The 13,560-nt window shown below is 47.7% G+C and overlaps 2 protein-coding genes across 2 annotated transcripts in view; one reads left to right on the top strand and one right to left on the bottom strand.

The window, feature by feature from the left end:
• Positions 1 to 3,857: 3,857 nt before the first annotated feature.
• LOC144169817 (elongation factor Tu-like) lies at positions 3,858 to 5,372 on the bottom strand. The gene has a single exon (XM_077699177.1). The coding sequence runs from the start codon at positions 5,344 to 5,346 to the stop codon at positions 3,949 to 3,951; it is 1,398 nt and encodes a 465-aa protein (XP_077555303.1). The 5' UTR covers positions 5,347 to 5,372; the 3' UTR covers positions 3,858 to 3,948.
• A 156-nt stretch (positions 5,373 to 5,528) lies between these two features.
• The window catches only part of LOC144169818 (serine/threonine-protein kinase ULK3-like), a 39,381-nt gene continuing 31,349 nt past the window's right edge, over positions 5,529 to 13,560 (top strand). The window contains exons 1-5 of the mRNA XM_077699178.1: positions 5,529 to 5,687; positions 5,759 to 5,899; positions 5,969 to 6,089; positions 6,166 to 6,270; positions 8,930 to 9,073. Of these exons, the coding sequence (XP_077555304.1) occupies positions 5,592 to 5,687; positions 5,759 to 5,899; positions 5,969 to 6,089; positions 6,166 to 6,270; positions 8,930 to 9,073 (607 nt within the window). The 5' untranslated portion in view covers positions 5,529 to 5,591. The remainder of the gene's footprint in view (positions 5,688 to 5,758; positions 5,900 to 5,968; positions 6,090 to 6,165; positions 6,271 to 8,929; positions 9,074 to 13,560) is intronic.

Raw genomic sequence — 13,560 nt, forward strand, 5'->3', positions numbered from 1 at the left:
TTATTTTTTTATTTGAACACCAATGAGATGCAAGGACTTGAAACAATGCACTAGAAGCATGGGCATTTAGAAACCTGGGCACAGTGAATTGTGGCATGCTCTGTACTTCACACAATGAGGAAAGAGCTACAGCCAGCCCCTTTACCATTTGCGTTCTTTAACCTGTGCTATGCCAGTCAAGTGTAAAAGGAAAATTTGTCAGGCTGCATTGAGGATTGTGTAAATTACAGTTGACCTCAGACAAAAACGTTGTGCTGGCTGCCATAGCACTCGTGTATAAAATCAACTGAACAGAGCTTAAGTGCTGTGTAGCGTAAAGTCGGTTTCTCCTTGTCAAAAGGGAACATGACTGATTTCACCAGTCTTAACCACTTGGAAAGTCGAAAGGAATTTCCAAAGAAATTTGTGACGAACCGACCCTTTAATTAAATTACAAAATCTCCAGGTTAAGTGTTACAATATGCAGACACATTGCAAATAAAGATGTATTTAAGGGAGGCTTACTACTACGTCATGACCCATACTTACTACGTCATGACCCATGGGCTTAAAAACCATCGTGAATGAATACAAAATGTTTTACAAATACGTGCAAATGTTCACAATGGCCTAGTTTACTTATTTGAGAAGTATGTGACTTCTGTACTGAAGTAAATACAGAAAACTCTCACTTGCTAGACAGCTAGCACAATTTAGTGAAAACTACTAGACAATTTAAAATGTGTTCTTTTTTTTTTTTTTTCAACAGCGAAGTGATATATTTCTGAAAGAACCAAACTAGGCCATTAGGAACATGTCTATGTATTTGTAAACCTTTCCGTATTGGTACGCGATGCTTTTTAAACCCCGTGTGTCATGAAGTGGCAAGTCCCGTAAAAGTGTGATCAGGTGAGTCCCCCTTGACAACCCATATTGCATTTCCATGTAGCAGCAAGCCACAACTTGTTTTCCAAAGCTTTGAGCTTGCCCAGCTCCATGCCTTTTTAATTTGCAAAGCGTAGACACTTGTGCACTGATACGCGTCACTGGAAGTAGAGAAATATTTCTCGCAACAATGAAGTTCCGTAAATGCATTGCTGCAAGGCAGCAATGCATTTATGGAACTTCATTGTTGTGGAGCAGCATCATCAGATATTTTGAGTGACAGGAGGGACAAGCTTTGTTGTGCTATAGGTTGTATTCACTGGCGAGGCACGCATGCAGGCAACCATGCGAGTGCGCCGTCACTGGTTACGTCGGGCTCCGCGGGATGGCGGTACTTGTCCGTGCTGAGCACATGATGTGTGTTGGGCGTTGCAAACTCTACCGCACTGAACGCAAAGTAATGCCTTGACTTCACCGTGAGTGCGATTAATAACCTATCTGTTTACACCACCGTTGAGAATCGGGTTTAAGTGGAGCAGACGACGCATGCCTGTTTTTTTTTTTTTTTCTGTGGCGTGCAGGCACGGTGGCCCAAGCGGCGCCATGTCCGTTGTCTATCCTTTCATTTAGCCTGCTAATTTGAGTAGCCGTGTTTTGCGGGGCCTGTATTGTGACCGTATTGGTTCCCATTTCCTGTATGCGCAGACCGAGAATGCGTGTACACTCTGTTCGAGGTACGAGTCTTCCCTGTAGCTGAACCTGTATATCCGGATTATTTCTCGACTGCCACAGCCGGTCGAGAAATGATCCGGATTTACAGGTTCACAGGGACAATCGAGGACACTGCCTCTCCCAAGCAGTGACTCTGTCTGAACAGAGACGACAATAAGTTTTTCATCATCATCATCATCGCCCATGTCCGTTTCCAGTGTTGTCAAATGGAGAAATTGACAGCTAAACTTTTCAGTGAATACCATCTATAGTGACCACAGGGTAAGTGTATGTACAGTCGGCCAAATCTTTAACAGGCGCACGCGAGCGGCGACGTTTCATGCGTCAGCACTGTTTGACGGAAGCCTAGTCGCAAACATGTCGAGATAAAGTGCATGCTCAGAAACCGCTCTCAGCTAGGCCCATCGTCTGTTACGCTGTTCCTTCTTAAGAGCGTCATGAGACCTAAAAATCGCCGCTTCCGCATGCTAGTTAAAGATTTGGTCGACTGTACTGTTGTTTCTTGCTACCTTCATTTTGCTCATCGGGCTGTAAACTGTGGAAGGTCACAGATGGTGTGCAGACATTTCTTTATCTTCACTAGAGTTCACGATAGACGTGTGGTGCCGTGCAGGAGGAATTGTAGAGGTGGCTTGTGAAAGAAGGGTGAGGGGTATGCATTGTCAGCAAACGCCCTGATAATTGTAGTGTTTGGCTCGACTTCACGTGAGGAGGGAAAGAGGAGGAAACATGAAGTGCATGAGAGTACTGCTGTGCTGGAAGCCGCAGAATGTGTTGGCAGTAGTTGTCTAGCAATTCTTCATTGATCCAAGCACAGTGCACGTATAACTGCTTTTAAAAGTACTAAAATGTAGTCACGCACGTTGCGCAGTGAAGTACAGCTATGATTCTTGTAATGCATGCATCAGGTGATGTATCTTGTTCTTCTCTTCAGGTTACGGCCGCAGGTTTTTCTCATTAAATGCTGCAAGCGAACTTCGTTGTCAATCAACCATCCAAGAGCGTTTTTACTTGAAACAGTGAAGATTCAGGGTGTAATTCTGGGTATTTTTGTGTGCTAGAAAAACGATGCCCCTTTGATTTCAGATGCTACGAGTGTATAAGGCTGACACTTTCCCGGTTTTTGACTGGCCCGACCGGTTTTTAGACAGCGAGCTAGTTGCCAGTTTGTACTTAGAAAAAAACACCAAAAATGACAGGGAGTAAAGACAAACACTATCTATCCTATGGTATTGTTTTCGGTGCTGTTTTTTCTAAGTAGCATCATGCACCAACTAGCCCGTCTCAGTTCACTTGCCTGGTTTGTACTTTACTCTTTCAGCCCTGATTTTTTTTTTTTTTTTGTCAGGCAAGAAAATGGTTTTTGTGTGTTCTAGTTAATTTTAGGGCTCCCATAAGCCCACAAAACGAAAAATAAAGCTGGTAGTGCAAGTATTAGATCAGTTTTAAAATTGGACAACTAAGACATACAGTAATTAAAGATGTGATGCTGAGCAGAAAAACATTTTTTGCATGTTTTCCTAAATTTCATCACCCTGCGAGGGTAGAAATGCAAAATTAGCATCGTAGTGCACACACTTGTAGGTTTACGAGCTTGGGAATAAAATTAAGACCTCTGTTCTTTCTAGCCTCAACGTCGCAATTTTGTATTCACTCCAGCTTTTTCTTTGTAGCGTCCAGCTCAGCAAAAACACAACAATGGTAATACCTATCATAATGGCCATCCTTGTAGGGTAATTCCCCAGAAAGCTAGCAGTTTTGGTTTCATCCTCTATGTGCTAGAGGGACTTTTACGTGGTGGCATCAGTTGACACCACCAGGGCCGAAGGGGTTAAAACCAGCCATCATTGGCCAGCTTTTTGGTCATCGTGCTGCAATTTTTTCTTTGTTTCATAAGCATCAATTCAGGAACTATGTCGATAAATATGTGTTGACAAGCTGCGATAAGGCACGTGGGCAGAGAAAATATGCGGGCGAGCGCATGTAGTAACCGCATGAAGTATGCGCAGTTTAGTGTAGCACATTCAGAGCAAATAACCAGAATCTCAGTCACCTTCAGTACAAACGTTGTGTTGCTTTCTCTCTAGGAAAACACTACAATAAATGGCATTGCATGTCAAAAAAAAACCTGTTGTCTTTTTTTTTTCTTCTGCTCATACCCTCCCTTGAGTGTAATAACAAGATAAGATTTCCCTTGAGTGTAATAACAAGATAAGATAGGAAAAGTAATGTCACCTCAAAAATGCAGAAAACGACTGCAGTCGAGTACTATACAAGCTTTATACAACATTCGCACTGCTTGTAGTCTACGTCACTTCACACAGAGCGGGGAAAGCCACAAATACGTTTTTTCTAAGATTCAGTAACACCCAGGTCGATTTTTCCAACCTGACCAGTAGTGGCCACAACATTTGGAAGGCTCTTGCTTATGATTCCTGTTGCCACAGTCCTTTTTTCCTCTCGAATCGAAAAGCTCTGGCCAGTCATCAAGAACATCTTCTTGGGAAGTGTTAACTCCACTTCCGCAAAATCCCCGGGCATCAGCATGCTATCTCCGACCACATCCACGCGGCAGGGCATCGTCCACGTGCCGCAGTACATGGGCATGATGTATTTCTTCGATATGGGCTTCGACCTGCCGCCCTCCTGTTTGGTCAGCAGGTAGAGTTGTGCCGTAAAGCGGTTACCCGGAGGCGCCGTGCCGGGATCCACCATGCTCATTCCGCGTTCGACGGCCTGGGTCTTGACGCCGCGCACCAAGCAGCCCACATGGTCGCCCGCTTGGCATTCGTCGATGGGCTTGTTGAAACGCTGTATCTCGGTGACCACCGTGCGCAGCGTCTGGTCGAAACCGACGATCTCCACCGTCTGGCCCTTGCGCAAAGTTCCCCTCAGCACCGTCCCGACGACCACTGTTCCCCTTCCGCGCACGTTTATCGCGTTCTCGAGCGGCACTAGCAGCGGGCCCGTGACGTCCCGCTCGGGAGGGGTGAAGTGGGAGTCCATTTCCGAAAGCAGCTTGCGCACCGAGGGGAGGCCGTACTCGGATTCGTCACCTTCCATGGCACGCAAAGCCGATCCCCAGACTACGGGGGTACTAGCCACGTTCTCAAACTTGTACTCTTCGAGCAAATCGCGAAGCTCGAGCTCGACGAGCTCGAGCATGTCCTTGTCTACGACGTCGGCTTTGTTGACGAAGCCGATTATTTTGTTGATGCCCAGTTGTTTGCAGACCAGGAGGTGTTCCCGCGTTTGCGGCATGCAGCCATCGTCAGCGGCGACGACAAGAACGGCACCGTCCATCTGACTGGTGCCGCAGATCATGTTTTTTATGAAATCCGCGTGGCCTGGACAGTCTGTGTGAGCGTAGTGTCGCGCACGAGTGCTGTACTGTATGTGCGTGGCGTTAATCGTGATCCCACGCAGCTTCTCCTCCGGAGCACGATCTATCTCGTCGTATTTAATAAACTTGGCGTTGCCGTCGGCAGACAGAACCCGGGTGATTGCAGAGGTGAGCGTCGTCTTGCCATGGTCGATGTGACCGATGGTGCCCACGTTGATGTAGGGTCTTTCGTCGGTGCTTGGTTGCACAGCACCCAAAGGCGGTTTTTGCTTTTGGACTGCGTAGCTTCTTGCAAATGTGGCCCTGCCGCAGTACCTTGGCCGACAGAAAGGCCTCAAAGGCGCCAAAAATGCATCTCGAAGTGCATACAGCCGCAAACTTCGCAGCACGCATGTGGGCAGCGCCATTTTTCGCTCGACCAGATCGGAAAAAGCCAAGCCGCACGCTAGTACGGAACGGGTCCAAACAAAAAAAAAGCGCTTGTGTCTGTCAATACCTTGATTGCTTTATTGTGTCTTTTGTTTTTTTAAAGTATACTGTCCAAACTAGTTTATTAGCAATTTTTTTAAAGAAGCGGTAGTGCGGCCGCAACTCCTACGATTACTTCAGCCTGTCTCAGCAATCGCAAGTTTCGGTCTGTGAGCGCTATCTCATGGCACAGCTGTACGAGCACAAACTTCCAGAGTACGTGTTTACCGAGAAACTTGGGCAAGGAACTTACGCTACAGTTTTCAAAGCATACCACAAGGTAAATCCAGTGTGGCACTATCACCGGGTTTGCTTGCTTGCTTCTAATGCTCTTCAACATTCACCTTTCAGACAGGAGCACGGCGAGTTGTTGCCATAAAATGCATCGCCAAGAGTTCGCTTACCAAGACTGCAACGGAGAACTTACTCACCGAAATTGCAATATTGAAAAGAATCAAGAACGAGCACATTGTAGAACTCATCGACTTCCAGGTAGAGCAGCATATATATCATGCTCACTGAACGTATTCGTGACACCGCTCTTTCATTTGTGCTGTGTAGTGGAACCAACAGTATATTTACCTCATCATGGAGTACTGTTCGGGCGGTGACCTGCATCGATACATACGTGCCAACAAGCGGCTTCGGGAGTCTATTGTTCGCAAGTTTCTTCAGCAACTTGGTTGGTATTGCACCATTTTTACTTCGCTCTAACAAATTTCTTGTAGATCGTTTGCCAGCGGCTGTGGTCTTTGCAGCGAAGGCGTTGCGAGTTCTCCAAGAGAACAACATAGCGCACATGGATCTCAAGCCGCAGAACATCCTTCTGTCCTCTGTTCGAAACCCTTCGTTGAAGCTCGCAGGTATGCATGCTCGCAAATACGCGTATACGCTCGCACATATTCCTGTCCACGACATGCGGACTGGCTTCAAATCCCATGAATACAAGTACGACAGGTTTGGTTGTTTTTAGTATCAAACCACTGCCTCAAGATGCGAAACCATGCAGTGCCATTCTACATTATAAATTTTTTGTTACAGACTATAGTACGGGTTTTAGCGTTATAATTTAATGGTCAGCTCCGTCGTTGAATTCCTTTATTTGTCTTTATGTGGTGTGTCTTGTTAAAGACAGTCAGATGAATATGCAAACTTCGAGATAATTCATCCAAGGAAATAGTTTTACAGGAAGGCTGTCTGTTCGTGTGGTTCATGTTAACCGTCAGCAGTTGTGTAAAATGTCGTGTTGTCGAAGGGTTAGAGGAAGACCAAGGTGTGTTGGTTTAGAAAAAGAATGAAACGATGATGTATAATTCCACGCCACCTTTTTTCCTGTCTCCCCAGTCATTGTTGCTGACGCAGCATTCTTAGTGGTGACATCCTGACAGTTGTGGTGCACCCTGTCTGAAGAGCGCTGTGACAGTTCTCACAACATAACAGAAAAACTGAGCATTCAGCTGCCAGAGCCCTTAAGGAGGATTTCTAGTGGTCATGCGGGAGTGCTGGCTCAATGCTAGCAATACTTTAATTGCTGTGGATTGCTGCAGTGGCTGCTTTTCTAATGGAAGCGAAAACGCCTGTATGTTCGACATTTTTGCACATGTTATAGGTCCCCAGGTGGTCAAAATTAATCCGGAGCCCTTCACTACGGCGCGCCTCATCGCCTGTGTAGCGTCAGCGCGTTAAACCCCACAATCAATCATTCAAATCAACTTCAATTCCTGTATACACAGTGCCATCTGATAGCGCTGCAAGCTGCAGTGCTTTTAAACAGTACTCCAGGCTTGCATTCTATCGCTATTTGGATGCGTTTCCTTATATAGGGGGAGCATGCTGCTCTCACACAGCTGCCGAGTCATAAAGCTATTTGCTGCGGGTATATTTCTTGTGGCACAGTGCTTACTTCAGAAGAAGCAGAAAAAAAGTGCATTCGCACTGCATTTGCCCTTTCTTTGGTGATTATTTTGAGTGCGCTTTCATGATAAGATAAGTGGTACCCATCTCATGGGTGGTGCAGGCGTTTCACTACGAAGAAAGAAACACACGGCTTAAAGGAGCAGAAAATTAATGATGCAAGAAAAATGACCGCCTCTTTTTCTCTCTTCTGCTGAAGCTGTTCATTTCCTGCATTATGTATTCTCACTGAGTCATTGTTTATTTGCCCACAACCAAGCGTCTTTGTAGCCCGTATTTATACAGTAGTCTGTTAAAGCTGCACACAGACACTTGAACCAGTGCTAGAGTGCTGTACAAGCCTGATTAGCCACCTCACAGCACACTTGCGCAAGCAGCTGTCTCTTCCACAAGCTCAGGCATTTCATCTCTATCAAAATACATACCGTATGGCCCCTCAGCCTGTTATCATCTGCTTTCGCTGAGCGTTGATTTCGGTGCTGTCTTTGAAGCTACTCCAGATGAGTCGATGTTGCATCAAAGTAGAGTGCATCATCGCTAGCGATATTGCATTCCGCCTGAATGAAGAACCACCATAGGGTGCTGCAATAGAAAACATCAGCCCTGTAGCAAGGGAAAGTTGTGTTGCAAACCTCCATGTGCTGGCCATCTTGGCTGCTTTGCACATTGTTGCCGTGAATAGGTAACCCATCCACGTTTTCTATGAGTGCGTGCTCGTAGTGCACTCTTGCACTGTGTAGGAGCTCTGTTGGTTTCACTGTTGATATTAATCTAGACAATGTGGACAGTCATGGACAAACGAAATGCGAACGTGAAAATGTGAATGAAACCAAGCAAAAACAAAAAGAAAACTGTTTGTGGAGGTCCAGTGTTGGCGCACTATTGGTATATTTGGAATGCTTCATTTTCCAACTTTGTTTCTGTAATTAAGCGGTGCATCAATTTGACTTGCGTGGAAAGAAATCATGCTATTTGTGTGTTCCAGTTCATATTTTTGTACTTGCGTTTCGTTTGTCCATAACTGTAACTTTGATTAGCAAGAAAAGAAGTTGTACTTATTTTTTTTTAACACAAAAGTGTTTTATTCCCGGATACACAAAGGTTTCACTGACGTCATATCCATCACAGAAGTGATGGATATGACGTCACGGAAGTGACGCCAGTACAACGGAGCAAGTGGCCTGTAAAAGGTCTACCCTGCACACAGGGTCTTCTTGCGGGGAAGCAACCTTAAGTACTAAAGAGTACGTTATACTTAGGGTTGTTCATTTTCGGGTTTTATATTTTAACACGAAAGTGTTTTATGCCGGTATACACTAAGATTTCAGTGATGTCATATCTGTCACGGAAATGGTGCCAGTACACCTTTGTAGAAGCGACTTGGCAGCAGGACGTCGTTCGCCAAGGACACCCACAAGACAGCCACCGACCCGCAAATCACGCTCAGCTGCAGATTTCGCTGCACATTTCACTTTCATGTTTTACAGATTCCTATGGCAAAGGAATCGGCCACAGGTTTTTTTTTTTTTTTTTTTTTTTTTTTTTGTTCGTGCTATAACTCCCAGGTGGGAAGCTTATTGCTTAATCATGACTGCTTGCATTTTTCAGATTTTGGATTCGCACAGTACTTGCGATCAGGGGACTTTGCCAGCTCACTTCGTGGATCTCCACTGTATATGGCCCCTGAAATGCTTCTCAGTGATCACTATGACAACAAGGTGGACCTGTGGTCGGTTGGCATTATCATGTATGGTAAGTTGATGGCAAAAAGTATCGACTTTACCGCTGTCTGTGCATGACAAAGTAATGATATGTGCATTGAACTAGGGGCTTGTGCATACGTTGGAAAGGTCCATTGGCAGTGGCGCTTCGTTGTGATTGAGCAAAACACTGCAAATCTCCACGTAGATAGTTGCAAGTGATTTTCTTTGTCAGCTTTGCCTAGACGGTGGTTTTGTAGAAGTTATTTCTTCAGCAATGCAGGCTCTTGACGACACTCACATTTGCCACCGGGAGGCAGAAACTTACCTTGGGCTAAGTGATAACTGACAGCACCCACGAATCACTCATTATTGACTAAATCACACCTTTTAATTAACTTGTTCGATTCGCACTTTCTATATGCATTCTACAAACAAGCTGTGTGGGGGTAGGACTGTGGTAGGTCTGTTGTGCAAGAACATAAAACAAAAGAAGAACATACTTAATGTCATGGGGGAGTGTTTATTGATCGCGCAATCAAGGTGTCGCATGTGTGCTGTTTTTGAACAAAGCAATTACATGCTTGGTTCAAAGAGCACTGTAGAAATCGATGTGGCTCAAATGGAGATCAAGATGGTTTAAGGAGGAGGAGGAACTGGAAGATGTTAACTTGTGGTGATTTTCTTTTAGAAATGAAAAAGTAGTTTTAGTTATTTTGCTTACAGCCCCTGGCTTTGCATTTTTCTTCCCACAAAACTGCAGGGGTGCATTCACTGATCCATTAATTGAATATTAAAAGTGCACCAGGGAATTTTGTAGGGATGTATAAGACGGGGGGGGGGGTGCTTTGATAAGAATTCTCCCCCCCACACCCCCGCCTCTCTTGCAATACCCTATGCATGCTTGCAAATATGACAGGCCTGGGTGCTTTGGGTAAGATCCGCATCATCTTCCTTGATTTGGCTATACTTGATTATTCTGTGCCTCCCCTATGGTTCATAAAAATAGTGGATTGAGACCTTAGATGAGCAGAGCGCAAAAAAGCTGTGCATTGTGACGGTGAACAGCATTTATAGTATAGTGCTGCTTAACCTCTTTTTCTGTACCAGAATTTTACCCGCTTGCATGTGAACACCGCATCCTGATCTCAGTTTTCTTGTGTTTTAACCCTTTCAGCCCTGGATTTCTTATTTCAAGCGCAAATTGTTTTTACGCATTTTTTCTTACAGCTTTGGATATCAGAAGCACAGAAATGAAAAATTACGCCAATAGTGCAAGTATTTATTACTTTGCAGGCACGTTAATTAATTAGGTCATTAGGTACGGTACGGTACGGTACGACAACTTTATTGATAGTGCCTGCAGGCGGCTTGTCGCCCTGGTCTTGTTAGGGTACTTCGCCGCGACGCGGCCTTGACGTCGTCTCGGTTGGTGTCGCCTCTACTTTGGCCGCGGCCCCGCTACTTCCTCGGGTCGACCACGCCTGCCCCTGGTCTGGAGCGGCAGTCTTCCCTCGGGTTCGCTGGGTCGCTGCCTTTCGAGTGCGGCCGAGACCTGCTGGACGGCCTGGATCTGGGTCTCCCTGTCGTAGCTCCTCGTCGCTGCTTCTAGCAGCGGCGGGATCGTCTTTCTCGTTGCCGCTTCGTGTGGATTTTTGCTGCAGTCCCATAGGACGTGAGCCGCTGTGGCTCTCTCCTTCTGGCATGTGCGGCATAGGTCACTCGTGTACACGTCCGGGCACACGTGCTTCATTAGGGCTGGGGTGGGTAGCGTCCCCGTCTGGAGTTGCCGATATAGTACCGCTTCCTCCCTGGTCAGGCCTGGGTGGGGCGGTGGCATCGTTCTCCTCTTGTGTCTGTACCACTTCGTTATCTCGTTGTATGTGGTCATGTTGTCTTTGGTCTCCCACCACCACGTTGGATCGACGGCGGCAGTTGCCGCAGCGCGGTTAGTGAGGCCTCGCGCCACGGCGTTCGCCGTCTCGTTGTGGTTTGCGTACCCTCTTTCCGATAAGTCTTCGCCCATGTGTGCAGGGAACCATTTGATCGCCACGCGGCGGCTCTCGATTTTTGTCGCTCTCAGTATTCGCGCGGCTTCGCTGCTCACTCTTCCCCTGGCGTAGTTGCGTACTGCCGTTCTGGAGTCACTGAGTATGGTCGTGCACTCGGTGTCGGCGATGGCCAGGGCGATGGCCACCTCCTCTGCCCGATGCGCCTTCCGTGTGCGCACGCTTGCTGCTGCCTTAGTTGTCCCTGTCGTGGTTTGGACTACGACTGCTGCGTAGGCTTTCTCGTCTCCCGGGTATTCGGCCGCGTCCACGTATACGGCTCCCTCGTCCCTGGCGTGGAGGTCGATGAGTGCCCTGGCTCTCGCCTCTCGCCTTTCCCTGTTGTATTCTGGATTCATGTTTCTCGGTATTGGGTGTACTCGTAGCCTTCTGCTGATGTCTTCTGGGATTGTCTCTTCTGTTCTATTTTGTTCCCTCAGGCTTATGCCCAGGTTCCTTAGTACTTGTCTTCCTGTTCTTGTTTCTGTAAGGCGCGCGAGCTGCGCCGTTCTTTGCGCCTCTGCTATTTCTTCCAGCGTGTTGTGCACGCCGAGGGCCAGGAGTTTCTCAGTGCTCGTGCCGTCGATGAGCCCGAGTGCCGCCTTGTACGCCTTGCGTATCAGCACGTTGATTTTGTTCCGCTCGCATTGCCTCCAGTTGTGGAATGCTGCCACGTACGTTACGTGGCTTATTGCGAAGGACTGTACGAGTCTCATGAGGCTCTCCTCCTTCATTCCTTTTTTCTTGTTTGATACTCTCTTTATGAGTCGTATGGCCGCGTACACTTTGGCCGTCACTCGTTTGACCGTCTCGCCGTTCACCCACTTCCGTTCGATTAGCATGCCGAGTACCCGAATCTTCTCGACCTCAGGGATCGTGAGGCCGCTTCTCGTCTTGATCCTGATCTTGTCTCTTTCTCTCTCGGATTTGTCTCCCTTTGTCCTTCCGGTTGACCTCTTTGGTGGAATCACCAGTAGCTCGGACTTGCGTGGGGAGCAGATGAGGCCGGACCCGTCTAGTTGCTCTTCGATGGCCTCGACTGCTTCTTGCAGCGTGCTCTCGATGTACCCGTCACTCCCCCCTGGTACCCACAGCGTCACGTCGTCGGCGTATATGGTGTGTCGAACCCCCGCGACTCGCGAGAGTCTCTCGGCCACCCCGATCATTACCAGATTGAAGAGTAATGGTGAGATGACCGAGCCTTGGGGGGTTCCGACACTGCCCAGCAGCTTCTCGGGTAGCCGCAGGTCACCGGCGTTGATCTCAGTGGTTCTGTTCGTCAGGAAATCTTTGATGTACGCATACGTCCTGCGGCCCATGTTTAGCTTCGCCACTTGCGCCAGGATCGCGGAGTGCCTCACTTGGTCGAAGGCGCTCTGGAGGTCCAGGCCCAGTATGGCCTTGTTGTCTCTCGTTCCCGTTGTGTCGTCGAGAATATCGTGCTTTAATTCATGGTTTCTCAAAGTGGGTTCCGCGGAACCTAGGGGTTCCGCAGGCCCCTCCTCAGGGTTCCGCGAGCCACTGATTAATTTTCCCTGGTTCCGCAGTCGCAAAGTCTCATGTGGTGAACTTGAGGTGCGATCGATCTAAGGAACCTCCATTACTCACGCCCGAGTGTCAGTAAGCACATCTCGGCGCATAACAGAAACGCGCGAGCTGCACAATAAATCTCGCCAGCAGCTTGTAGCCAGCCAGACTCCGAAAACGGGCCACGTGGTTAAACTATTGCACTTGAATCTCGGTCTTATATTACCCCCATGCGCATTTCTCCTGTTTGGAGATAGGTGCCGCTAGCGTACGCATTCGCGTAAAGTCGACGGGGAAAAAAAACGATACCCTTGCTTGCTTTTGAATTTATTGCAGATTAATGTAGCATGAACGGAATGAAAAATGGCGGGAGGGGGGGGGGGGTTCCTTGGCACTTAACGTAACTTAGCAGGGTTCCCTGGGACCAACATGCTTGAGAACCCCTGCTTTAATTGAATCATGGCGTCTTGGGTGCCGAGCTTATTCCTGAACCCAATGATGGTGTTCGGGTAGAGCCCTCCGTCTTCTAGGTACCTCTGCCATCTGTTCAGAAGGACGTGTTCTAGCACCTTGCCTACGCAGGACGTCAACGAGATTGGTCTGAGGTTCTCGATGCCGGGAGGTTTGCCTGGCTTTGGGATTAAGATGGTCTTGGCCGTCTTCCATTGTCGGGGCAGCGACCCTGCGCGCCAGCACTTGTTGAAGTAGGCCGTGAGGTTCTCGATGGCCGTTTCGTTTAGATTTTTGAGTGCTCTATTTGTGACGCGGTCGGGTCCCGCCGCCGACTTTGTGTTCAAATCTTGTAGGGTGGCCCTGACCTCCCACACCTCAATGTCCCGGTCCAGCCACTCGTTCTGTTCCCCCTGGTATTCCGGGTGCGCCTCGGTGGGTGCGGTCGGTAGGTACTTGTTGTTGATTCTCCTCTTCGTCTCGTCTTCCCCGTGCTCTTTTCTGGCTTTGTGGA

Source organism: Haemaphysalis longicornis, unplaced genomic scaffold (genome assembly GCF_048455015.1).
Source record: "Haemaphysalis longicornis isolate Haplotype H1 unplaced genomic scaffold, Haemaphysalis longicornis Haplotype H1 scaffold_2, whole genome shotgun sequence".
Classification (NCBI taxonomy): domain Eukaryota; kingdom Metazoa; phylum Arthropoda; class Arachnida; order Ixodida; family Ixodidae; genus Haemaphysalis; species Haemaphysalis longicornis.